The sequence below is a fragment of the Cavia porcellus genome, unplaced genomic scaffold, assembly GCF_034190915.1.
Source record: "Cavia porcellus strain 051 isolate PalLab524CR breed Dunkin Hartley unplaced genomic scaffold, mCavPor4.1 scaffold_25, whole genome shotgun sequence".
NCBI classification, from domain to species: Eukaryota; Metazoa; Chordata; class Mammalia; order Rodentia; family Caviidae; genus Cavia; species Cavia porcellus.
Genome location: NW_026947508.1, coordinates 21,104,073 through 21,131,665, shown reverse-complemented (window position 1 = coordinate 21,131,665; position 27,593 = coordinate 21,104,073). Strand labels below are relative to the sequence as shown.

Genomic DNA, 27,593 nt, shown 5'->3' with positions numbered 1-27,593 from the left:
ATTATATTTTATTCTAAAGCTTACCTGAACTAATATTCCTTGTTTTTTTAAAAGGTCAGTGTCTCATTTTTTTTTTCTTTCTCTCCTTTGGTTTTTTGAGACAGGGTCTTGCTATGCAGTTTTAGGCTGAGCTTAAACTCACTGTGTAGCCCAGGCTGGCCCTGAACTGGCCCCATCCTCCTGCTTTAGCCGGTATTGCAGTGCTGGTATTGCAGATATGCACCACCACACCCAACGTGCCTTACTGTTGAGCAGTCTAGCCCTGATCATTCTAGGCTCCAACTGTCTTTCAGCAATCAGCCCTCAGAGTAGCTGGGACTACAGACATGAACCATTCTGTCTGGTACCGAATTAACATTTTGGATTCTTAGCCACTAACAAATTCTTAAGATTTTAGGTATTTAATATATGCCAACTTCTCCAAATAAAACAATATATAAGATAACTAATGGTTTGAGAAAAGCCATGGGAGTAATAGATGTTGCCAATTACTGAACTTTTACCATGTTCCAGAAAAAATGATTTTATTACTTCATTCAATTTTTTTTCTTGAGACAGGGTCTTGTTATGTAGTTCAGGCTGTCCTTCAACTCACTATGTAGCTCAAACTGGCCTCGAATATGCAGCAATCTTCCTGCCTCAGCCTTCTTGAGTGCTGGGCTTACAGGTGTGCATCACCAGCCCCAACTCCTTTTTTAGCTATTCTGTACAAGGTCTTGCTATGTAGTCCAGGCTGGCCTCCGACTCATGCCCCTCCTCCTCAGACTCTGGGGATACAGGTGGGTGCCATCACACCCAGCTTCATTAAATCTTTATGATAACCTAGTAGGGACAGTATTACCATTTTATAGACAGGAAAATAAAGACATAGAAAGGATTAAATAACTTGGCCAAGAACATCCATAGTGTTAGCAAGTGACAGAGCTGGATTTCAAACTCTAGGCTCACTTCTACAGACTATGCTATTCTAGGATCAGCGGAGAGCTAAACCAGAGATATAGTGTGTGAGCTGAGTTCTACGGAACAGGAGCAACAGGCACTTAATTAAGGTGAGCAGAAAGAAGGGCACCCAAGCAAAGGAAGCAGTATGGCCACAGGCAGATATGACTGATGACCCAGACAGGGTAAGAGGTGAGGCCAGGGACCAGCACCTGCGATGTAGAAAAGTGTGTCCCAAGCCATGAGGTGTGACCTTGTCCTGAAAGCCACAGGATACAATATTATTATTTGTTTCTGTACTTTTCAAAACCCTAATTGTTTTTGGTTTTTTTTGGAGACAAGGTCTCGCTATGTATTCAGGCTAGTTTTGAACTGTGTAGCTCAAGTAGGCCTTGAACTTGTGATGATCCTCCTGCATCAGCCTCTTAAGTGCTGGGATTACAGGCATGCACTAACATGCCTGGCTTCAAAACCCTAATTCTGCAAAGCAGTAGGAACACGTGTTCATTCTGTCTGTTTTGCAAAGGTCTTTTTGTGTGCCATTCTGATCTGGGCACATAAAATATACTTGGGCCCACTTTCATCTGCTAGTCACAAGTAAAGTGGAAAGAATACCGGTATCTTCCTGTGAATTTCCACCTTACTGGCAGAATTAAAAACAGCAGTTATTAGAAAAGACTTGAGTCCACTCCTCTGTTTCATCATTTTGTGAGCAATTTGGACACACTATTCAACCACTTTGGATATATTTGCTTATCTGCAAAATGAGGTGAGAATTAAGTGAGAGAAGAATGCAGGAATTTATTTAACAGAAGGTGGGTTCAGGCAGGAGGACTTAAGCCCAGAAATTTAAAGTCAGCTGTGATGACACAGAGAAGCAGTCTCAGAAGAAAAAAAGAAAAAAAGAAAGAAAGAAAAGGGAAGAGAAGAATTTAATAGTATAAATGTCTTTGTTATCTACTTAGAGTGAGTTACAGCATTCTGAATTTGGCACAAGACAATGTATGGTCTTAGGGAAAAAAAAAAAAACACAGGAAGGAGACTGGAATCTTAAGAAGGAAAAATACTGGAGGCATTCCTCATCTGTGAAATGAGGTAATAATTCTTACTCACAAAGTTGCCATAAATGGGGTGTGGTAATCCCAGCACTTGGGAGGCTGAGACAGGAGGATCATTGTAATTTCTTTTTTGTGTTATCAGGGATTGAACTCATGACCTTGCGCTTGCCAGGCAGATGCTTACACTGCTGAGCTAAATTCTCAGCCCTTGGATCACTGTAATTTCAAGGCCAGCCCAGGCTACATAGTGAGACCTTGTTTTAAAGCACTAAAATCAAGAGGGAAAAAAAGGTTGTTATAATAAATGAATGAGCTGGGACTTCTGGGAAGATGGCAGAGTGGTAAACAGCTGAGAAACCACTTCTCTGAAATTTGCTGTCCAGACACTGGTATATAGCAATGTGAGGAAGAGGAGAAAGAGGGCAATGGGTCCCTGAGACCCAGTAAGGATCTGAAGTGAGAACTGACACCACTGGTGAGAGAGAAGAGAAGGATCTCAACGCAGAAAGAGGTGGCAAGACTGAGACTGCCTCAGGGTCACAAACAGTACTACAGGCCAGTGTCAAAGAACCAGGGGGCTGGTCAAACGGACAGTAAATTCTCACCCCCACTAACTGGAGGGTTAGGTTCTTGCAGGAGACTCAAAACTTAAAGGCCATTACACTAGGAAGACATCTCTGAGAAACAGTCATTTCCTAATGACTGAGAGCTCCCAATACTATTTTTTTTCCTTTGAGACAGGGTCTCACTGTGTAGTTCAGCCTGGCTTTGAGCTCACTATGTACAAGATGGCCTTGAATTCATGGCAGTCCTCTTGCCTCAGCCTCCTTAGTGCTGGGATTACAGGCATATGCCTCTATGCTTTGTTCAGTCCTCAACACTAGCAATAAAACTACCTGCCATTAGCCTTTTTCAAGCATCAACCCAGGAATTAAACTAAAAAACAGAAACAGAAAATGAGAAGACACCTAAGCCAGGTGCAACCCCAGGCCTCCAGCTCACCAAAGGCAAACCTAGGGGACAACAAGTTGGAACAATTCCAGAGCCACCCACCTGAATCTCTGCAGTGGTAACAGCAGAAGAATGAAGCTAGAAATAATCAAATCAGAAATAATATCTCAGGTGACTACAGAGATGGCAATCATAATGAAAGACACAGTTAGTGACTCTGGAGCAGATACAGAAAAAAAAATAGAGGAGCTTAGGAAAATTATGGAAACCAGGAATGCCCAACATATGAGAGAAATGGAATCCATGAAATAGATTCAAACAGATAACCAGGAGATTAAAAATTCTACTGAAAAAAAAAATTCTACTGAAAGTATATGAAGCAGAATGAGCCAATGTGATGACAGAATTTCAGATACAGAAGACAGGACTGAAGTTAGGGATCATGACAAGAAAGGTTTCTTAAAAATAGCAAGAGACCCAGGTGTGGTGGCACATGCCTATAATCCCGGCACCTGGGAGGTTAAGGCAGGAGGATTGTTGCAAGTTTGTGACCACCCTTGGCTACAAAGTGAGCTCAAGGCCAGCCTGAACTGCATAGCAAGACCCTGTGTCTCAAAAAAAAGCAAGGAACACAGAAGTCAATCCAACAGTTGCTAGATGATACAAAGAAGAATAACATAAGATTGATCAAGACAATGAAAAAACAGGCAATAGAACAATGACATAAAAAACCACCTGTTGATAAAGTAATGGCAGAAAACTTCCCAAACATGGAAAAAAGAATTCAACATACAAATAAGTGAGACATATGTTATTACATTATTATATACAGTGTTATATACATTATTAACTATAATAATAAAAAAACTATACCAAGGTATATAATAGTCAATATTCCAGAAATTCAATATAAAAACAGAATATTAAAAGCTGCATGAGAAAAGAAACAAATCACACATAAAACAAAGCCCATCAGAATCACAGCAGACTTCTCAACACAAACTCTCAAGTCAAGGAGAACTTAAAAGTATTTCAAGCCCTTAAGGAAACAACCTTTAGCCCAGATTGATGTATCTCACAAAAATATCTGGCAACACTGATGAGAAATAAAATACTCCCATGACAAACAACACTTGAAGAAATTCATGACAACCAAACCAGTGCTCCAAAATGTTGTGACAAAGAATCAACAACTTTGGATCTCATCTTATCAAAAAGCTTTAACACCACAGAAGAAACCACCAACAAAGTGCAGAGACATAGGAAAAAATTTCCTATGGTGTTTCCTATAGGTGTTCCTCAAAGGACTAGCATCTATTTTGTTGCTGGTGTTTTTCAACTTCAGTAATAGCAGAGCACCACTGTCAGGACTACCATCAATAATATTTGAAGAACTCACATCATACCTCCTAAACTAATTAGTTAATTAATTAATCTATTTATTTACTCTTGAGACAGGGTCTTGCTATGTAGCCCAAACTGCCCTTGAGCTCACTTATACAGCCTAGGCTGGTCTCAAACTTGCAGCAATTCTCCTGTCTCAGCCTCCAAAGTGCTGGGATTACAGGTGTCTAGTACCTCGCCTGGCTAGACTCCCCAAATTTAAAGACTCAATTAAAAAAATGGGCATCTGAAATGAACAGACACTTCTCAGAGAAAGTAGAAATGATAAATCAATGTATGAGAAAATGTTCAACATCACTGGTCATTCAAGAGATGCAATTTAAAACAATGCTCAGACTTCATCTCACTCTAGAAAGAATGGCTATTATCAAGAACTCAACCAATAATAAATGCTGGTGGGGCTGTGGGGAAAAAGGAATCCTTCTCCACTATTAGTGGGAGTGTAGACCGGTGCAACCACTGTGGAAATGGGGAAAAAAAAAAAGGGCTGGGGATATAGCTCAATGGCACAGTACCTGCCTGGCAGAGGTGAGGTCCTGAGTTCAATTCCCAGCACAAAAAAAAAAAAAGCAGTAGCAGCAAGATATATCATGTACTGATACAAATCCCCTATGATGCATATTATCATTTTGTATATCTAAAATGTACCAATAAGCTTTCCGAGCAGGAGGTGGTGGTGGGTGTGGCATGGCTGGGTAGCGTCCACCACCTGCTCCTGACTCACTGCTGTCGCTCTTTCCGAGGAACAAGTTGGTCAGGAAGCCCCACCGGTGTTTAAAGATACTGGAAAAACACCTGTGGAGCCAGAGGTGGCGATTCACCGAATTAGGATTACCCTCACCAGCTGCAACGTGAAGTCGCTGGAAAAGGTGTGTGCTGACTCGATCAGAGGAGCAAAGGAAAAGGATCTCAGAGTGAAAGGACCCGTTCGAATGCCTAGTAAAGACCTTGAGAATCACTACAAGAAAAACGCCTTGTGGTGAAGGTTTTAAGACATGGTATAGCTTCCAGATGAGAATCCACAAACGACTCACTGATTTGCACAGTCCTGAGATTGTGAAGCAGATTACTCCCATTAGCATTGAGCCAGGAGTGGAGGTTGAAGTCACCATCACAGATGCCTAAAGCAACTGTTTTAATAAATTGATCCTCAATTGTTAAAAAAAAATGTATCAATAAAAAATAAATTAAAAAAAGAATGAGTTTACACACATCCTAAGCTAGTATACTTCCAAAAGACAGACACAAAGTAAGCATCTAAGAAAAGCTAGCTATCATTGTTATTAAGGCAAAAATGAGATACTAAAGACTTGAAAATAAGATAACTATAAACATGAATTAGAACAAGGATATAAAAAGCTACCTTCCAGAGAAAGGATAACTCTTAGACTGGTCTTATCATGAAGACATGATCATAACACTAGAAAAATGATACAGCTGGGTACAGTGGCACATGCTTGTAATCCAACACTCCGGGAGGCTAAGGCAGAAGAATTGTAAGTTTGAGCCCATCCTGGGCAGCTTAACAAGACTCTGTTCTCAAATTAAAAAATAGAAAGAGCCAAACCAGGCAGGATGGCATATACCTATAATCCCAATACTTGGGAGGTTGAGGCAGGAGGGTTACCACAAATTCAAGGCCAGTCTGGGCTGAATACAGTAATAAGTTCAAGGTCAGCCTGAACTACATCTCAAAATAAAAGAGAAAAAAAAGAAAAGAAAGAAAAAAAGGAATATGCTAATGTGAAGACAGAATATTAAAAATGAAAATAATGAATTACTGTGTTTGCAGAGAGCTCTCAGTGATGAAGCCGTAACATAAAAATCATGCAGGTGGGACCAGCTGGACACTGTCCAATAAGGAAAGAGACCTGGCCTACATACTTTTCAGTACTACTGTCCCATAGATACAACTATCCCATAATAGAGATGTAGTCATTGGGTTCCTTTAGCCTGAGAGCATTAAACATTCCAATGACATAAATACTCTCTCTTATCCCAACTCCATGCCCATTCAACACCTTCTGATTACACCCTTCCAAGGGAGGTCACTCTGACTGTAGTACGTTGCTATGTGCTCCATTGTGAATTAGGGTGTGAACACGGTAGTTTTATATGTTGTCTCTGTATTTTGGGTAATAAATATCTTCTTTGAGAAGGGGAAGCTCCCGCCAAATGCTAAGAAAAATCAGCTTTCTGAACTTATGTGGTTGAGGCAGACTGACAAGGTAATGTCATCCTTGAGTCATGTTGGTAACAGAGAGCCTCACCCCAGGATATCCCAACTTGCTCTGGAATCTCTCTCCATGCATCAGTGGCCAACAACTATCAGTCGAAGTGAGTCATCTTCTCTCATTCCACACAAATGAACCCTGACATCGTCCCCCAAGCTGTGTCTTCACTAAACATACCTTTTTCTCTTTCTCTAAAATCATCTGATCCTTTTGATGTAACATCTTCTTCAGAGTAGCCACCTCTTCTTTCAGTTGGGCGATGATGACAAAGTGGTCAGTGCCTGGTGAGTCCAGAGCGAGGTCTGGAGAAAAGCTGCAGAGAAAATGGAAGGAAAAAAGCCTTAACTTGGATGGATAAACATCCCCACCTGAGGATGCAACCCAGGCCACTTGATTGTGAGCTCCTCCAGTGCTAAAGTCACTACCTGAATTAAAAGTATCAAGCACTGGCCTCACCAGGACTAACGCATTTGCTGAAGTGCACAGCTCAAGTGGTCACCAACACAAATCACAACCCCTCACATGCCTGCAGCCTCTTCTCTCCCATTCAGTACTAAAACGAAGGCCAAATCCCAAGAACAAAGGGTACTGTTCAGCTTGACTAAAGAGCCTCACTGATTTACTTGAGAAACAGTCATGTTTATATTAGAAAACTTCCTAAAATTCTGGATAGATTGCAAATCATAAACTCAAGCATTTAGGGCTGTGCTCCAGAGCCCTGTGATGACGTGTAGCCCTGGAACAGCTACATCCCCAGCCCCAGTTATCCACCATCTTAACAAAATCTTTTTATTCTTTAAACATCTGAGAAGGGGCTAGGGATTTAGCTCAATGGCCTAAGCGCCTGCCTTGCAAGTGTGTGGTCGTGAGTTCGATCCCCAGTACTGATTAAAAAAATAATAAAATAAAAATCTTTCTGAGACAGCATCTTGCTATGCAGTTCAAACTGGCCTTGAGCTCACTTTGTAGCCCAGGCTGGTCTCGAATTTGAAATGATCCTCCTGTCTCAGCCTCCTAAGTGCTGGGATTACAGGCATGCACCACTATAACCAGCTCCCAGGAGAATCTTTTAAACACAATCCTTTTTTTCCCAAGCAGTCTACTGGAATATTGGTTCCCAATTCCCAATGATAGTAGAGCAACAACTTGGAGTTTCCCTTTACAGCTGGTTGATTGATTTAGGTATATATGCATTTATTGGGTACTGGGGATTGAACCTAGGGCCTTTACACTAAACTGTATATCCAGCCCATCTTTTACTTTTGGCCAGGTCTTGCTAAGTCATTAAATTGTCCAGGTTGGGCTCAAACTTGTCATCTTCCTGCCTCAGCCTCACAAGGTACTGGGATTATAGGCCTGCAAGGGTGCTGCAATTACATGTGTGCACAAAGATAAATAATGGACATTTCAGATACAAGACTGATACTTGCTATAGAAGTATTCAGTTTAAAAAAGTTTTTGGAAAAAACAAAAGGAGACTTAAAGAGCTCCTATAGTTTAAGATTAATTTTAGGGCCGGGAATACAGCTCAGCGGCACAAGAGCCTGCCTGGCAAGTGCAAGGTCATCAATTCCATCCCCAATACCAAAAAAAAAAAAAGAGAGAGAGAGAGTGAGAGAGAATTTTTTTGGTATGTATGACATTAAAAAGGATTATCAAAAAACCCGAAAGGACTGTCAGAATGTTTTTTGCAAAGTGAATTAAAAATGGAAAAAAAAATCTACAAAGTGGGCTTGGTGGTGCATGCCTGTAATCCCAGCACTTGGGAGGCTGAGGCAGGAGGATCACTGTGAGTTTGAGACGGCTACAAAGTAAGTTCAAGTCCAGCCTGACCTGCATAGTGAGACCCTATCTCAAAAAAAAAAAAACAAAAAACTGCAAAAACTAAAAACTAAATATGTAATTTATCTTGCGTAATGAATATCTAAAGCAAAGAAATGCAAATAACAAGAGTAAAATGTAAAGATTCTGAACGCAGGAACATTCAATTGACATTTAAAATTTTATGGCAACAAACAAAAATTTTTCCAAATTTTCAAATTATAGATTACCTTCACAAGTTAGTATGTCATTTTTGGGGAAAAGTGGTCTTTAATATCTTTTCTGGAGGGTATCACAAAAGCCCATGTACCTAAGGATCAGCATTGTACATGAGGGAGAGTCATTGCTAGTGGCCAGGTGCAGTAAAACAATCTGAACTGAAAGTCTGAGGTTTGGCTTGATAAATCCATGACAATGGATAGGAAAAACAGTGGCAGTATTTCAAGAATAAAATAAGCCAATAGTAAATTTTATGGGTTGGTTGGTTAAACTAGAGGGCATTAATGAGCCTTTTTCCAGATCATTCAAACACAGCCTAGATCATAAATGAAGACAAACAGAAATGATACATTTAAATACATAGGCATTGGCTTGAATGCCCTCCCTTTTGGTTGCTGTTGCTGTTTTGAGACAGTCTTACTATGCAGCCCAAGCCAGCCTTGAACTCTGGATTCTCCTGCCTCAGCCTCCCAAGTGTTAAAATTACAGACATGCATCATTGTGCTTGATGAGAATGCCTTGCTTTACAGGCCATTCAAAAGTACATTGCTAGCAGGGTACTATGGGGTACAACTGTAATCTAAGCATTTAAAACGAAGTAAAGGATTCCAAGTGTGAGGCCTACTTGGGCAATTTAGCAAGACACTGTCTCAAAACAAAATTAAAAGCTGGGCATCCACTTCATGATGCCTGAGCCTGAAAGAATAGGAAAATGGCTGGCCCCAAGACACTGGTGCATGCCTGTAATCCTAGCACTTGGGAAGCTGAGGCAGAAGGATTGCTGTGAGTTCAAGACCAGCCTGAGCTACATAGTGAGTTTGAGGCCAGTCTGGATTATAGAGAGAGATCCTACACAAACAAAAAATAAACAAATAAAAATATAAAAAGACTGAGGATGCAGCTCAGCAGTGGAGCATCACTAGGTTTGATCCCTAGTATCACCACAAAAACAAAATATAAAGTCAAATGTGGGAGTGCATGCCTGTAATCCCTGCACTCAGGAAGCTGAAGGAGGACTGCCACAAATTTAAGGCCAGCCTGGACTGCATAGTGAGATCCTGTCTCAAGAAAAACAAACAAATCTATCGGTCTAGGTATCAGTACTGCAGTGTAACACCCCAAAAAGGTTCACCAATAGCTTAGAGTAGCTCCAAAGCACATGTAAAACTCATCCCAGGAGGCATAGCATAAGCATTTCAACAGGTATATAAAATATATATATATTTTAGTTGTAAGTGTTCTGTACTGACTTCCTAGAATTAGTGCAGAGGAGTTACCTAGTGAACTGCTATTACTACTAAATCCAGTTAGTTATAAGTATCTCATATGTAATGACAAGATTCAGCCAATAAACAGGTGTCAGTACTGCAGTGGAACACTCTGAAAAGGTCCACTGACAATTCAGAGAGTTCTAAAGCACTCTATGTGTATGTAAAATGAAAATGAAATGAAATGTAAGTTCATTCCCACTTGGGAGGCAGCAGGAAGATTGCTTGAACCCTGGCATTTTAAGACCAGTCTGGGTGACATAGCAAGACTATTATCTTATTTCTTCAGAACTGCCAGAGCAGCTGCTCAGACACCAATAAAGCTGACAGGAAAATGGTCTTCGTGGTTGCGTACCTCATAGTATCCAAACATACAAATTAAGCATTTCCAAAATGTTTAACTCAAAAACATTAAAATTAAACTAGTTGCAAAGAGACCCTATCTGAAGGGTCTGAAATCAAGGCAATGAAAAAGACAACAGGAAAGAGTAACTTCTCAGATACTCTGTAGTCTGCTAAATTAAAAAATTCAGCCTTGGTATGAATGGCTGCTTCATATCCTCCACTGGCTGGGAGGGAGAACTGGGAATGCGGTAGTTTCAGAATGGGGATGATTCCAGGGATTTTAGGGCAGGGTGTCAGGTGGTCTCATTTCAGGATGCCTGGGCCTGGAGGAACAGGAAAATGACTGGTCCCACGATGCTGTTGGGAAGCAGCCCACTGCACCAACATGGATGGGGCACTCTGGATATTAGGACAAAGCAGCTCGTAAGAGGAAGCATCGCTGAGAAGGACAGAGGAAAGCGAGGAATAAAAATGTGCATTCAGACAGGCTGAAAATGAAAACTTTAAATGCATCTCACTTTCTCCTGATCAAGCATTTGCACTGGGCTGATGTTCTGTATGCTAAGGAAGCATGGATGGCCCCCTCACAGACAGAACAACACTGCCTCAGTCCTACTGTGCCTCTCGAAGCCAACTCCTGTTCCGATTAGAGGTTACTGACCCAGCTTATAGTAAAAAGTGTTCAGCTCTGACTTCCTAGAATCAGTGCAAAGGAGTTACCTTTGCTATTGCTTTTGCAATTGCTATTAAATCCAATTAGTTATGAGTTCTTTTTTTTTTTTTTCCTTTTTATCAGTACCAGGGATCGAACTCACAACTGCCTGCTTGCAGGGCAGGTGCTTATGCCGCTGAGCTAAATCTCCAGCCCCAGTTATGAGTTCTCAGATTTGATTTTTTTTTATATTATTTTATTTTTTGGGAGTGCTGAGACTCAAACTCAGGACCTTACACCTACCAGGCAGGCACTGTGCCACTGAATTAAATCCATGGCCCACAAGCTCTTAGTATTTATTTATTATTTATTTACTTATTTATTTAGTCTTTTAGGGACAGGGTCTCACTATTCAGTTCAGGTTGGCCTTGAGCTCACTTGGTAACTCAGGCTGGTCTCGAACTTGCAATGATCCTCCTACCTCAGCCTTCTTCTTCTTTTTTTTTTTTGGTCTTTTTCCTTTTTATTGGTACTGGGGATGGAACTCATGACTGCCTGCTTTACAAGGCAGGTGCTTATGCCACTGAGCTAAATCCTCAGCCCAATCTCAGCCTTCTTCTGCCTCAGCTTCCCGAGTACTGGCATTACAGCTGTATGCCACCATGCCCAGCAAGTTCTTAAATTTTAAGGACAAGATTCAATTTATAAACAGATGATAGCTTAGACTAGCTCTGAAGTACATCCTAACACACATTGTTATAACAACAACATAAACATTTTGTAAACATTTCAAATGATGTGTACACATACTCCAGCTGACTTACCTATCTCCATTGGTTGTGATTGACTCAAACTTGGATTTTTTCTTTGGGATTTCATTTTGAATTGAAGATGTAGAAAGTGTTTTCTGGCTTTTATTAAGCAAAAAGAAAGATACATGTTAGAAATCAAAGATTAAAAAACACCACAGTGAAAGTCTGTCAAGCTGGGGATACTGCTCAGTGGCACAGTGCCTGCCTTGCAAACACAAAGCCCTGAGTTCGATTCCCAGTATCAAAAAAATAATAAAAAAAGAAAGCCTTTCAAATGGACCAATGTAAAAAAAGTAGCTCTTCTATGCAGCGCTTGTATTTTCAATGATTAAAATCTACCAAGATGTTGATTTTGTAGGCCCATAATGCATGTATGAGCAGTTTCCACAGAACCAACAAACATTCTTGGCTTTTAACAAATATTAGCTGCTTTATTAATACACATGAGAACAGAACAGATAAAACTTCGTAAGTATAATCTGTCTTCCACTTTAAAAAGTATGTCCTTTCACTGGCTCACATATACCTGCTGTCCTATCAAAATGAGAGGTACATTTCTACTTTGCTTCCAGAAATCGAGCTCATCAAGGTTAATTGTCCTGCTCAAGGATCAGACAGCTAGTTAGTAGTAAAGCTGTGACTAGAAACCAGATTGACATATTTCAATTCCTGCTCTTTCTCACTGTACCCTCTGAACCTACTACAGGTATCTGAGTTTCATAATACAGTCAGTTCTAGACCCAGGAAGGTTACATAAAACTAGACTTGACAGAAAAGCTTGAAGACTTCCTGGTATGCAACTTTTCATTTTGATGGATGTTCAGTTGTTACAAGCAAAGAGTTCTGCAGACCTTTCCTCACTTGACCTCTCTCCAGTACATGATTCCACCAACCATCCTTCTTGAAACTTTAATTTTCTTTTTTTGAGGGAGTGGTACTGGAGATTGAATACAGGGCCTTGATCATCCTAAGCACATGTACCACCACTGAGCTACCTCCCCAGCCCTTTTCATTTTATCCCGAGACAAGGTCTAAATCATCCAAGCTGGTCTCAAACACAATCCTCCCATCTCAGTCTCTCAAATAGCTGGGATTACAGGTGCCCAGCATTCCTCCTACTTCTGTAACAGCTACTTCTTAGTTCTTCATCCCTTTCTTAAATATTGACTGCTTTGGGGCTGGGGATTTAGCACTGTGGCATAAGCGCCTGTCTGGCAAGTGCAAGGTCATGAGTTTGATCCCTGTCATAAAAACAAACAAACAAACAAACAAACACCCACTGCTTCTAGAGTTTTGTTATCAGCCCCTAGTCTGAGTTACATTATCTAAAAGCATGGTTTTAACATAGGATTGGACACAGTGTCTTCCAAACCACTTTCATTAAAATCATCCCAGACGAGAAGTGGGCATGGCGGTACATGCCTGTAATCCCAGCACTTGGGAGGCGGAGACACCAGAACTACCAAGAGTTCAAAGCCAGCCTGAACTGTGCAGTGAGACTCTATCTTCAAAGAACAAAACAGAAAAAATTCTAAGATGTTTATCAAATGATGCAGATTCCTGAATTGTATCTCAGATCCTACTGACCTGAATTCAGGGGTGGGGCTGTAGGAATCTGTCTTTTTTTTTTTCAGACAGGGTCTTGCTACAGTACAGGCTGGCCTTGAATTCACTATGTAGCCCAGGCTGGCTCCTAACTCACAGCGATCCTCCTGCTTCAGCCCTTCCAGTACTGGGACGACAGGCATCTGCCATGCCATGCCAGGAAATTACATTTTTAAATAATCTTTACTCCCAGTGATTCTTACATGCTACCAATTGTCTGAGTCCAAATTTCTCTTCTGAGTTATAGACTTAGTTTCTATAATTATTCTTGATGCTTCAAACTCAGCTTTTCCAAACTAAACCTTTTCTTTTTTCCCAGTCCTTTTTTCTCTTTCAAGGACCTACTAAGGACACTGTTCATACAAATGAAAAACATGGGGATTATCCTTGCCTCACACAGCTTCTGCCCATTTATTTCTTCATCAAACTAACTTTCTTTTCATTTCTTCTCTCTCTCTCTTTGGTACTAGGGATCGAACTCAGGACTTTGCACTTACCAGGCAAGCACCTGAGCCACTGAGCCAAATCCCCAGATAATTTTCCCTCTTAAGTACCTTCCTAAATCTGCCTCTTCAACCTCCACTGGCACGGACTCACTCAGGTGGGGTTCTTTTAAAGAAAATGCCTGGTCCCTTATTAAGAAAACTTCTTGGCCTCTGTTCCCTTTTTCTTCCTGTGCATTTTCCACTAGTCAAGTTTAATTCATTTTAATGCAGATTTGGTCCCTCTTCTGCATAGATCCCTACCTACATGGCTTTCCACTGGCCCCAGGATCAAGTTCACATTCTTTACCAGGTTTGCAGGACCTTTTCCTCCCACTTCTCGCCTCCTAACTACAAGTGTAAAAGGACTTGAAATTCTCTCAGGTTCTGTGTGTTCTCAGGCCCTCCATGTCTTTCCAAATGCTATTCCTGCAGCTGAGGAGGAATACCAATCCTTATCTGATGATTCTACCTTATCCCGAGATCCAGCTATACCCCAACTCTTCTCCACGCCTGCCTTGAGTCTCATGCGTGTATTTTATTTATTATTAAGTCCAGACTAGCCTTGAACTCACTCTGCAGCCCAGCCAACCAGACACTCCCAATTCGCCTGTCTCAGATGGAATTACAGGTGTGTACCTCTATGCTCAGCTCTTAGGACTGGATCTCCCAGGTTTCCACTGTGGTGCTCACTGCATTGCCAGATGCAGGTGGAGATGTGATTACCAGTCTGTCTTCTCTACCCAACTGTATACTTAGAGAGTAGCATGACTCTTTTATTCATCTCTGTATTCCCAGCAGAGTCCCTGTGCGCTGAGAATATGTAATAATTTGCTGAATAAACAAAGTCACAATGGTAATAACAAAAAATAACTATGATGTATGGAATATTTATTTGCTACTTATAAAACTAATTACTATGCATCTATTATATAATTTATCATCACAACAATCCCATAAGACTATACCAATATTTCCCTCACAGAGAACTGGGCAGAGCCAGAATTCAATTCAGAATCACAACTTAACTTTCTTTTTCTGTGGTACTGGGGATTGAACCCGGAACCTCACTGATACTAGGCAAGTACTATGCCAGTGAGCTACATTTCCAGCCCTTTTTTACTTTGAAACAAGTCTCACTAAATTGGTCCAGGCTGGGCTTCAACTTGCAGTCCTCCTGCCTCAGCCTCACAAGTGGCTGTGTGTGCATGTTACTGTACCCAAACATAGCCAAAACTCTTTATACTATAGTTATTCTGCAAGGAAGCTTCAGTCATCAGTCAGCAGACACCTTCTGACTGGCCCTCACCCTGATAAACCCAGAATATCCATTAACACCATGAACAAATAATCTATTTTAAAATATAGAAGCCAAGCCTAGGTGTGCTGGCATACGCCTATATTTCCTGTACTCTGGGAGGCTAAGGCTGGGGAGTTTAAGCCCAATCTGGACAATTTAGCAAGATCCTATCTCACAATTTAAAAACAGATTGTGTATACCCCATGATATGAAGGCCTGTGTTCAGTTTCTGATATCATACACACACACACACGTACACACATGAAGAAAAAAAGTATGAAAGCTAAGTGTACCATTCCCTAGAGAGATATCCCGCTCTAAGGCTAAGAACACTGTAAGTATAAGAAAATTCTTATGGGTAAGGAGAGAAAAAACTAGGAAAACTTCTACAAGACGGTTTTGTCCATGCCTGCCTGTGCCTGCCTCTCACCTGCCAGCACCCCTGGCCCATCTCATTCACTGGGGTCACCTGTTATAATGGCTGCCGCCACTCAAGCGGCTGTACTGCTCCTTCTCCTGGTGGCTGGCCCGAGAAGAGCTGCTCAGGTGCTTCCTTTGCTCTTTGGTCTTCTGAAGGACACGTTTGTAGGAAAGTGTGCAGAGCCAGCACAGCAGTTTCCCATCTACCTGAAGACAAGAGACAAAGAGGAGGAAATGGAATGCAGCAGCTGAGAATGTGGGCGCTGGAGCTAGAACCTCCAGGTGAAGTTCCAGTGCTGCCACTTGTGGATTGTATGACTGAGCAAGTCACCAAGGGCTGCTGCATAGATTTAGTGACGTAATGTACAGAAAGCAGTCAGAATGGAGCTTGGCACATAAGTTACTTAATAAAAACTGCCTCTCATCTTAGGGATGGTAGTGCTGGTGACTGAATGCGGGGCCACGTGACTTAGGTAAGTGCTCTATCATTGAGCTACATTCCAACCTCTTACTACAATTTTACTTATTTATTTATTTATTTTTGGTCTTTTTCGTTTTTATCGGTACCAGGGATTGAACTCACGACTGCCTGCTTGCAAGGCAGGCGCTTATGCCGCTGAGCTAAATCCCCAGCCCCAATTTTACTTATTTATTTTTAAGACAGGGTATCATTATGTAGTTCAAGCTGGCCTTGAATTCACTATGTAGCTCAGGCTGGCCTTGAACTTGCAGCAATCCTCCTGTCTTGGTCTCCCTAGTGCTGGGATTACATGTGTCCAACACCACATCCCAGCTCTAAAATGTTTTTTATCCTGGAAACGAAAATCTCTTAGTTCCTTATCCTCTGCCAGGTCCAACCTGCAGCCCACTGTTTATTTGCCCTTGATTTTTTGTTTTGTTTTGTTTCTTGCTACATAGTTCAGGTTGGCCTTGAACTCACTCTGTAGCCCAGTTGGCCTCAAACTCATGGTGATCCTCCTCCCTCAGCCTCCCAAATGCTGGGATTACAGGCGTGCACCACCACACCTGACATCTCATTTTTAACTCTACCATTTCTATTTTAGCAGAGCTAGTCCATCTCTCACTGCTACAAGAGCTGCCCAGTGATCAACCTACTTCTATTCCTGGGCCCTTACAAGCTATTTTCACATAGCTGCTAACGAGGGCTTCTTAAACCTGAAGCTATCTCCTTAGCAGCCAAAGATTTCTCCTTGTACCTAGCATAAAATCCAAACTTTTACTGAGGCCCATGTTACTTAAATGTAGCCTATATCTGTGTCTATAAGCTCTTTTACTTTCCCTTCCTCTTGTTCATTCTGCTGTTTTTGTATTCTTCCCATGTACCAAGCTCATTTCTGCCTCAGAATCTTTGTATAACTAACTGGTCATCCTGAATAAACTGACTTAGAAGACTGAGTGAGGCAGAAGGATTGAGAGTTGTGTGCACTACCACCTCTTTATTGCATTTACACCTAAAATATGTGTCTACTTACCTCCTTTGTCTTTGCTCATCTCTTTCTCACACACACATAAGCTCCGCGAGCGTCTGGTCCTACTTGTTTAGTTCATCAGTGTATATTATGGCTTGTATTTATGTGTCCCCCCAAAGCCTCATGTGGTCATAGGTGGAGCTTTTTCTGAGGTGGCTCAATCTAGAGTGCTGATGCTGGGATCAAGGGTGTGATTACTAACTTAGCCCACTGATTGGTTTGCATAGCTCTGGGAGTGGATAACAGGAAGGCCCTTCCTAGGTGTGTGTGCTACTTGCCCTAAACGCAAATAGTCTAGACAGAAAGAGGGCCTTGTTGGGGTCACTTGTTCCTGGCTGCCTTCTATGAATGTTGCTCCTCTGCCATGCCCCTCTGCCTAGGAGACAGCCAACTATAAACTGAAACCTCTACAGAGTGTAAGCCAAATAAATTTATCTCCTTTAATTTTGTGTGTTAGGTATTTTGTCTGAGCAACAACCAAAAAATAACTAAAAAAACAAAATATAACAAAATAACTAAAAAAAAATAACTAAGTGTATTTTCACTATCTAAAACTAAGACTTGATATTTGGGGGTTTTTTGTTTGTTTTTGGTACTGGGAACTGAACTCACAACCTTGTGCTTGCCAGGCAGGTGCTTATGCCACTGAGCTAAATCTTTGGCCCAATATTTGTTAATGAATATACAAAAAAACTTTTTTAAAAGAGAATTTTTTAAAAATCCAATAAAAACAATACAGAATTTCAAAACAAAATGATATGAAATAGGTGGGGATGTAGCTCAATGGCACAACATCTGGCTGGCAAGTGTAAGGTCGTAAATCTGATCCCCGTACCGAAAAAAAGATGATAGGAAATTAACAGTGGTTATTGTATTGTATGTTATCTTCCAAATAGTTGCCCAGATTACCAGATACAGGCATGCAAAACTGATGAAACAGTACTAATAGAATTAGTAGCAAATTATCTTAGCCATCTTCTATCTATATAAGTTATTCTTCCATCCCAGTTGTTCTTGCCTTTTGAGCAGTTTCTTTCCCTGTCACACTATCTACTGCACCTTTTGGATTGACTTTTTCAGATTCTTATACTAGGGAGACAATATGATGTTTACACATGTGAGTCTGATTTAATAATAATATAGGCACTTTTCAGTCATATTATATGTAGGCCTCAAAATTGTTTTCTATAACTATCTCATTAAATCACTCCATGTTTCTGTAAGTAGCTACTGTTATTCCCAATGGAAAAAATATGAAAACTGCATATGGCAGTAACTTGCCCAGGATCATTCAGCTGGCCCCAGAGGGGACGAGACTTAGGTGCAGAAGACTATAAAGCTTGAGCTGTCCCCCTGACCTGCGTAATATACTATTATAAGCTGTCTCTTTATTACTAATTCAGCTTTTCCAGTTTCTTGATTCAGGGAAAGGTAATCTGGTTGGCAGGGAGGAGTACTATGATCTGGTCACAGGAAACTTATAAATTATAAGGGAATCCATTATAAATTAATGAATTTGGTTAACAAGAGTTAGCCCTTGAAAGCTTCAGCACCTCTGAAAAGCACCTCGGGGCACTGAAAATGACTTTCTATACTATATTTTTTTCTCAGTCAGGATTTTGCTACATAGGCCAGGCTGAGCTCACAACTCTCAATCCTTCTGCCTCACTCAGTCTTCTAAGTGCCAGGACTACTAGCCGTGTGCCACCCAGTTATACTACGTTCACCTAATCAATAAGTATTTATTAATTACCTATTATGTGCCAGGATGCTGGATATACGAGAGAACAATGTTGCCAAACAGTTCACTGAGTAGTATAAGACAATTTTTCATAATGTTACATACTTTGAAGACCATAAAACAAGGCGATAATGATATAGAGAGTAACTGAAGGGATGCGGCGGTTTATCTCAGTAGTAGAGTAGCTGCTTAGCCTCTAACAGGCCCTGGGTTCCATCCCCAGCACCTCCCCCCTCAAACACACACACAAAGTAACTGGAAGTCAGTAAAAGGCCTGTGTGAGGAGGTGGCATCTGGATTGAGACCTGACATGAGGAGCCACTTATGACACTCTAGAGGGGGGCACGCTGGACAAAAAGAACAGGAAGCATAATGGAGGGGCAGCAAGACTACTAAGACTGGTGTGTCTGCAGGACTGAAAGGCAGCCATTATGGCTGAAGGTGGGGGGAAGCAGGAAGCATGATGAAAACTGAGATTGACAGCTGGCATGGGCCTTGCAGGGATGGACAGGGTTTGGGTTTTATTCTAAGTCTAATGGCAGTGTAGGAGTTTCATCAGGAGAGTAATATTCTGACCAAACTCTGAATCATTCTGATTCCACCAGGTATCACTATTCCACATGTGGCTTCCCTAATTGGGAGCAGTGGCACATGCCTATAATCCCAGTACTCAGGAGGCTGAGGCAAGAGGATCACTGTGAGTTCAAGGTCAATTTGGACACTCAAAGTAAGTTTAAGATCTGCCTGAACTGTATAGCAAAACCCTGTTTTGAAAAGCAAACAAACAAACAAACAAAACCCTCAAATACAGTTTCCCTCTAATGTCATTTTCTTATGATCTGTAATTTCTGTTTTCTTTTTTCTTTTTGTCTTTTTGAGACAGGGTCTCACTATGTGGTTCAGGCTGGCCTTGGGCTCACTTTGTAGCCCAGACTGGTCTCAAACTTGCAATGATCACCTGCCACAGCCTCCCGAGTGCTGGGATTATAGGAGTACACCACCATGCTGGGTTGTGATCTATAATTTCTTTCTTTTTTTTTTTTTGGGGGGGGGGTACCAGGGATTGAACTCATGACGTCACACTTGCCAGGCAGGCACATGATCTGTAATTTCAATAGAAAAATTTACAAAGCCAGACAGTAATAATGGTAATGTCACTTTATCTTGCTTAAGTCACAATCTCTCCTTTTGAGAATTTCTATAGACATCTGTCAATTACCACTAACATACAGTATCCCAATTGCAGTGAAATCAATCAATATAATTTGGATTCTTATAAAATGTTGGGATATGGGGCCAGGAAAGTAGCTAGCTCAGCAGCATAGCGCTGGCCTGGCAAGCGTAAGGTCCTGAGTTTGATTTCTAATACCAAAAAGCCCCCCCCCCAACAAAAAAGAGTTAGAATATCACAATCCAGGTTTGATAAATGAAAAAAATAAAATCTATCTTCTTCCAAGTCAACAGCAGAATCAGGAAAGGAACGTTCTTTGTATCTTTTTTTCTCTTTGTATCTTTAATGCCACTGGCCTATTTTAATTTCTCTGAAAGAAAAAGGAAAATCAAGAAAAACACAGAGGTTTACCTTCTTTCTATCATCTTTTCTGTCAAATGCACACTGCTGTTTGCACTGTTCACAAGAATATGGTGGTCCATATTTCTTCTCTGAATTTGTGCAGCGTTGGCATTTATTGCCAATAAATGCCGCAATTATGTTGCAATACTGACAAGGTTTGGGCTTAAAGAGAGAAAAAAAGTCAAGTAAATAATTATAAGATATCAGTACATTTTAAGTAACAATTTCTACTGTGTAGTACATTGGTCATGGTGAAAATACATTGCCAACATCATAAGTTTGCTCTTTTTTTTTTAAGGTACTGAGCCCAAACTCACGATCTTTAACTTACCAGGCAGGTGCTGTGCCACTGAGCTATATCCCCAGCCCCAGCTCCCCCGTTTTTGAACAGGGTCTCACTATGTCGTTCAGGTTGGCCTTGAACTCACTAGGTAGCTCAGGATGCCCTCAAATGCATGGGGGTTCTCCTATGTCACCATGCCCCGCTACAACCAAATTTCTGAAAAGCCTACTACGGCACTATCAATATATAAGCATGTCAAAAAAAATCCCTGCAAATATAAAGCATCCTGAACCTTAACATTAAGAGAAAAAAAAAATCATTCGTCAAAACAGACAATTGTTATCAAACAAAGAGGTCGTCATTCTTCTTTCCCCTTTTTTTCACATTGGTCACTGAAGCCACTCAAAAAAAAATTGTAGTCATAATCCCACCAGAGCGACTCTAATCACAGAACGCCATAATAAGTATTAACTAAGTCTGAAAGCTGAGAAATTAGATATATTAATGTAAGTTATTCTAATAAAAATTTTCCACTGACTGACATTAATAGTCCATGGAAGACAAGTACCAAGAGAACCAACTACTATTAGATACAAAGAAATCCAACTTACCGTTCCATACAACTGTACATTCTGAGCACATTTCTTGCATATCGTATTGGTTTTACTGGTAAAGAAAAAAAAGAGACACAAAGCTTTGCTTAGATTTCTGAAAACTCATTTCTCCTTAAGCCCAAGAAACTTGTTCATTAGTGAAAAATGAACCACATATTTGGTTAACTCAAGTCTGAGTATCTGGTCAGCAACTCTTTTAACTATTTGTGATTATTGATTGTGTTGTTCCAAATAAAATCAGGCTGTAGTTAAAACAGTGGTTATTTCTGATTATGATATCTCTAAGTGTCCCTATGTAAAATTATCAGCTATAAAGACTCTCAAAGTATCATGTTAGACTGAAATGGATTAGCAGAAAAGAAATTAATCTCTTCAATGAGGTGAATAGCTGAAAAATTTAAGGTGAGAGATAAAGAATTTGAGTTTGGAATATGAACTCAGAGATTCTATCCATTTTGACTTTATTTTCCTTATATTCTCCTCTGTAAATAAAAATATTAAAATTCAGAGGCAAACAACTATAACCAAATATTTTGTCAGTATTTCTGATTTTTCTAAGAGTTAAGCACTGACAAAAATAAAAAAAGTCCTTGTTTTGTTTTGAAGACATAATCTCACTAGGTGGTTTAGTCTCGCCTTGAACTCATGATGTAGTTCAGGCTTGCTTCTCACAGTGAGGCTCCTGTTCACTCCCCACCTGCCGGTTCCACTCCCAGCTGAAAATGTTCTTTTCCTTGTAAAGATCCAGATGTCATAATATTACTGACACATCTGAACTAATAAAGTTGCATGAGACAAAATTAACTTTCAAATAAAGTCTAACATGAAGAGCTATTAAAAAAATGACTTATGTACAAGGATGTTCAAATTACTCTAGGATTAAACATAAAGTCATATAACAATCTAGTCAATTGTGATTATTTTCCCATATGATTTCCATGAAGATAGTCATAAGGTTAAAGACAAAACACAATCCTCAGAGGAAAAAATGTTTAAGTTAAAATATTCATGGACTACTCATGGTGATATACACCTGTAATCCCAGCACTTAGGAGCTAAGGCGGGAGAATTATAAAGTTCAAGGCCAGCCTGGGCAACATAGTGAATTCAAGGTCAGTCTGAACTACATAGCAAGACTGTCTTAAAAAACCAAAACAAACAAATAAAATATTCAAAGAAAATATTTCATGAAAAAAAAAAAAAGAAAATATTTCATGGACTTGGTGACATGTGGTGTCAGATGTAAAGCTACATTCCCACTGTGGAATGTAGCTCAGTGGTAGAATGGGTATTTGCCTGGCATGCATAAGGCCCTGATCAATCTCTAGCATTAAACAGAAAAAAGTACACTGAAAACAGATCTCTAGCACAAGTATTAGAATCAGTTACTCTGTGATGATGAACAGTATTTAGATTTATACCTGGCTTTGTTACTTAAGGAATAATGCATGTTAAGATACACCTGAGATTTTAGAAAACACGCAAAGAAAAATAATCACTAGGATACATCTTAATTTTTGTGTAGTGTAAATTAAGAGCCAAAGCTCATTCCCGGAGCAGTGGCACACACCTAAAATCCTACCAACTTGAAAGGCTGAGTCAGGAGGACTGCAAATTAAGAGGCCAGCCTAGACAACTTAGTGAGACCCTGACTCAAAAAAAGGGCAGAGGGGCTAAGAATGTATCTCAGTGCTAGAGCACTTGCCTAACACTTATGAAGTCCTGGGTTCAATCTACAGTACCACTGAAAAAATAGTCAGGTCAGATGTGGTGGTACACACCTGTAACCCTAGCACTCAGGTGGCTGATTAAAGGGCAGTTTGGGCTACATAGCAAATTCAAGAGCAGGCTGAACTACGCAAGACCCTGTCTCAAAAAGGCGAGAAAAAAGAAAAAAAGAAAAAAAGGAAGTCAAAGCCCCTATCTCACACTCCTCCACAAATTAATTCAAGATGGATAACAGGACTAAATGTAAAAAGCTAAAACACAAAGTTTCTCATTATATTCTGTATAATTCTATTTATATGAAGGTCAAAAACAGACAAAACTAGTCAATGGTAGAAATGAGAATCAGAACAGTGGTTGCCTAAAGGAAGCAAGGAGTATAGAGACTGATGGTGATGGAAGATGAGAGGGCTCCAGACAATGGTGAAATTCTGTATTTTGATAGGGTTTGGAGTTGGGGATAGTGTCTCACCAAGTAGGTCAGGCTGGTCTTGAATTCACTATGCACTATGTAGCTTAGGTTGGCCTCCAACTTCTGGTAGTTCTCCCCCATCAGCCACCTGAGTGCTGGGATAATAGGTATGTGCCATGGTGTTGGTTTATATGCAAATATTGCCTCTAAAAAAAAAAAACAAAAAAAAAACCCCCAAAGACCCCAGCACAGTGGTGCATGCCTGCAATCCCAGCACTTGAAAGGAAGGAAGACTGCTGTGTGAGGCTAGTCTGTGTTATACTGTGAGTTCAAGAACAGCCTGAAGGGGCTGGGGATTTAGCTTAGCAGCATAAGCGCCTGCCTTGCAGTCGTGAGTTCAATCCCTGGTAAAAATACATACACTAAAATGAAGAATGAACTGAAAGTTGAGGGTATAGCTCAAGAGTAGAGTGTTTGCCTAACATACATAGTCGCTGGGTTCAGACACCACAAAGAAATAAATAAGTACTTAAAAATTTTAAATTAAAGAACTGTGAACAAATATTTAATTCCAGTTAATAATATGCATGCTAAAGTATTTAGGGATCAGGTACACTGGTGTCTGCAATTTTAAAATGCACTGGAAATAAGATGGATTAAAGCAGCACCTGAAAGATAAGGAAATGGATAGACACAAATATAGTGAGCTCATATTTAAGACTTTAGGAGGTATATGAGTGTTCACTAATTCATCCTTTTTTGTTGCTGTTTAGAAAATATCCATAATAAAATGTTGGAGAAAATATTCCTAGAATTGAACTTGGGCCTATTAAAATTAGATTTAAAAAAAAGGGGCTGGGGATTTAGCTCAGCGGCATAAGTGCTGCCTTGTTAGCAGGCAGTCATGAGTTTGATCCCTGGTACCGATAAAAAGGAAAAAGACAAAAAAAAAAATTAGATTAAAAAAAATTAGAAGTAGTGTGAGCACCCTGGTGAAGCCAAGATCATATACAATTTTTTTTTTTTGGTCTTTTTCATTTTTATCAGTACCAGGGATTGAACTCACAATCGCCTGCCCGCAGGTGCTTTATGCCGCTGAGCTAAATCCCCAGCCCCTTGAGTGTTCTTTATAGTTTTAAAAAAAAGATTCACACAAGGAAAATGTAAAAGCAAGTAAATTTTGAATGTGACGAGAGCTAATAAACCTTTTAGGATTGTCATATTTCTTTGACATTATGGTTTCTTCAAGATCTGTACATATCAATACTGGAGCATGAGGTCCAGGTTTTACTGTTGTGTGGATTGGTTTTTCAGGGCCAAAAAAATCATATCTACAATATGAAATATTCAAGGACCTGAAATATTTGTAGCTTTAAAATTGTAAGCAATCAGGGGCTGGAGTATGTAGCTTAGCGGTACAGTGTGTGCTTAGTACGCACCAGTCACTGGGTTCAATTCCCAATGCTAAGAAGCAAAAACGTCTGACCAGTAAACATTCAAACTGAGCAAGGTGGCAACATCTGTAATTTCAGCTACTCAGGAGACTAAGGCAGGATGACTGCAAGTTAAAAGACCAGCCTGGGCAATTTAAGAGAAACTGTCTCAAAAATAAAAAGGCTGGCTGATGGGTCTGGTAGTGTGTGTTTGCAATGCCTACATTCTAGAAGCCTGCGGCAGGTGAATCACAACTTCGAGGCCTACCAGGGACAATTAGAAAGACTTTGTCCCAAAATAAAAAAGAACTGAGAATGTAGCTCAGTATGAGCATTCTACGGTTGATCCCCAGTACTACAAAACAAATGGGCTGGGAATATAGCTCAATGGCGGAGGCCAAGTCAATCCTCAGTACTGGAAAAAATAAATTTAAACAATCAATGGGTAATATTCAGGAAATGTGTACTATATGCTGTTCCATGTAACAAGAAACTGCAAAATCTGTGTATAAAGTAACTGACTACAGACCTGTATGTTACAGTGCAATTGGTTACAGATCTTTTAGTGCAACATAATCACAGATTTTAAGACCATAGTCAACCAAAACTCTACCTCTCCTGCTGGTACTCAGTCCTGCAGTAGGTGCACTTCACAACAGGGTGTGCAATCCGACATTCCTGAAATGAAATGAGGGTATTGTTTTAAAAGGCAAAGGCTCTCAAAAATGGAAACAGTCATCAATAGGAAGAATACCTGGGTACTATCCCTAGCACAGTCACTATTCTTGAGTGAGTCACTAACTTTCTGGAACTTGTTTTCCTCCTCTGAATATCTGCATCACTGCCCTGCTGTTGATGTGGGAGTTAAATAAGAATTTATATGGAGCTAGTCATAAATTGTAAAACAAAGGTAGGAATAAACCCCAGACTGGAAATCAGATTCTAGTTCTGGCTCTGATGGTATGCTCTTGAGCAAGTTTATTTGTGAAATGTGTAAGTGCTAGATTTTTTTTTTTTTTTTAAGGCCAAAAAGCATACTTAAGCACTTGCATCCTCTAAGACCTGGTAAACAAGAGTGCTAAAAAAAAAAAAAAAAAAGTGTGTCCTCTCAGGCCTGGTAAAAAAATAAAAGTTATGTTCACTTGAGACACAGTAACATATTAAGATCAGAGGCAAACTGGATTATCTGACGGTTATCTCAATATCACTTCAGGCGGGCTAGCTGACTTTTAATTTCCATCTTACGCCAACTCCATTCACTTAAACAGGCAAAGTGGGCTGAGAGAACTTAAAGTGAAAAAGAAATCCGAACTTCAGGAGTAAAAACTTGGTTAGAGAAAAGACTTAAGTACAGCAACTGGATGCTAAAAAGTCATCCTTCAGATTTGTGTTCTTGGCTGGGAGGGTTTTTAAAAAATTTTTAATAAAGCCTTGCCACCTCAGATTGTGAGATTGGCCGAAAAGTGCCGGTGAGGCGTCGGAGCTCAAAACACTGCGAGTTTAACCCCAGGCAGCACAAGGGGTCCCTTAGTCTGCAACTCGGGGGACCGTGGCGGCAAGGAAGGCAGCCCAAACGGATCCTCGATGCTCCTGTTCAGGGGCATGCAGGGACCCGCTGTTTCCTCCCCCGATTTCACCTGTCCGAGAACAAGCCCCCGCGGTTGCTAAGCACCCGGGCACGCCGGCCGCGGGGACCTGGATTCGGCCAGAGACTCCCCGCGCGTCCCGCCGGCACCCAGTAGGTCGGGTGCGGCTCTTCGGCTACGCATGCCGGCCACACCCAGTCCAAGGGACCCTGGCCGAGCGTCCCTGCAGAACCCGGAGTCCCGGGCCGCGCCTCCTGCGTCCCCGATACCCGGCCGCCGCCCCAGCCCGCGCACCTTGCACAGCTGCTGCCCCTGAGACAGCGCCTCGAAGGGGAAGCGCTGGTGGCACTTAGTGCAGGCGTAGAGCGCCGCCATGTCTGGCCCGGGCCGTGCTCACCGCCCCGCCGGCCCGGCCTGCCGCTTTTTCTGACAGTCTAAAAGACAACCCGGAGGTGGCTGCAGGCAGCGGGGTGCGGGAGGGCCTGGGCGGGCGCAGACAGGCGCGGGCGGGCCCGGGAGAACCGTGGAGGGAGAACCATGGAGGTTAGCCCGTTCACTGGCTTACTCTCATGTCCATCAAACGAAAAGGGGAGGAACACGGAATTTGTGATTACTCTGATTCGGACTGGGCTCGAATACGCCACTCTGACGCACGAGGCGGTGATTATGTAAAGCGCAGTCACGCGGGGGTGCCGCCTGGAGCAAGACAGAGTCGGACCCAAACCTCGGAAGCGCTCCGGTTCCGCCCACCTCGCTACGCGTTCCCTCCTTGCTCCGCCCTGCCTGGGCTACGGGCGCGATCTCGCTTCTCGCGATAGTTTAGTGGAGTTGTGATATTTCGGTTTCCATGGAGCTGCTTTACGGGAGTTCGAGGAGCTTGATCCCGGGAAGGAGGAGTGTTAGAATTCTGCAACCACGGAGATCCCTGAAGATGAAGACCATGCTAAAGAAACTCTCCTTCATCGGAGCCAGAGCGGCCCATTCAGCCCTCGCACTCAAAGGAGAACAAGAACTGAGGACAACTCAGAGGGGTGCCTGAGACCGGCCCCAAAGGAGAAACCTCTCTTGTCATTGAGTCCCGCCTCCTGGAGGCCCGCTCAGAGTGGGGTGCAGTTGGCCTACATTTGTTCCTCTTTTTTTCCGTGTTATTCCCACTACCCGGCTTCTCAGGGAGGAAACCACCTGGGGTTTCCTGGCAGGGCCTGACTCAGGAAAGCAAGCTGTGC

General features: G+C 41.3%; 1 protein-coding gene and 1 pseudogene across 2 annotated transcripts in view; one reads left to right on the top strand and one right to left on the bottom strand.

Annotated features, from left to right (window-relative positions):
• The window catches only part of Fam76a (family with sequence similarity 76 member A), a 31,548-nt gene extending 4,649 nt beyond the window's left edge, over window positions 1-26,899 (bottom strand). The window contains exons 1-8 of one of the 2 annotated variants that reach the window (XM_063235873.1): window positions 26,662-26,899; window positions 25,395-25,459; window positions 21,209-21,263; window positions 20,324-20,476; window positions 15,560-15,717; window positions 11,716-11,802; window positions 10,547-10,678; window positions 6,764-6,899 (exon numbers count right to left, since the gene is read on the bottom strand). In XM_063235873.1, the coding sequence (XP_063091943.1) occupies window positions 6,764-6,899; window positions 10,547-10,678; window positions 11,716-11,802; window positions 15,560-15,717; window positions 20,324-20,476; window positions 21,209-21,263; window positions 25,395-25,459; window positions 26,662-26,742 (867 nt within the window). In that variant the 5' untranslated portion in view covers window positions 26,743-26,899. The remainder of the gene's footprint in view (window positions 1-6,763; window positions 6,900-10,546; window positions 10,679-11,715; window positions 11,803-15,559; window positions 15,718-20,323; window positions 20,477-21,208; window positions 21,264-25,394; window positions 25,460-26,661) is intronic. The other variant, XM_003471277.5, reaches the window with a different exon arrangement.
• Window positions 1,104-5,486, top strand: LOC106027946 (small ribosomal subunit protein uS10-like; annotated as a pseudogene).
• Window positions 26,900-27,593: the final 694 nt, after the last annotated feature.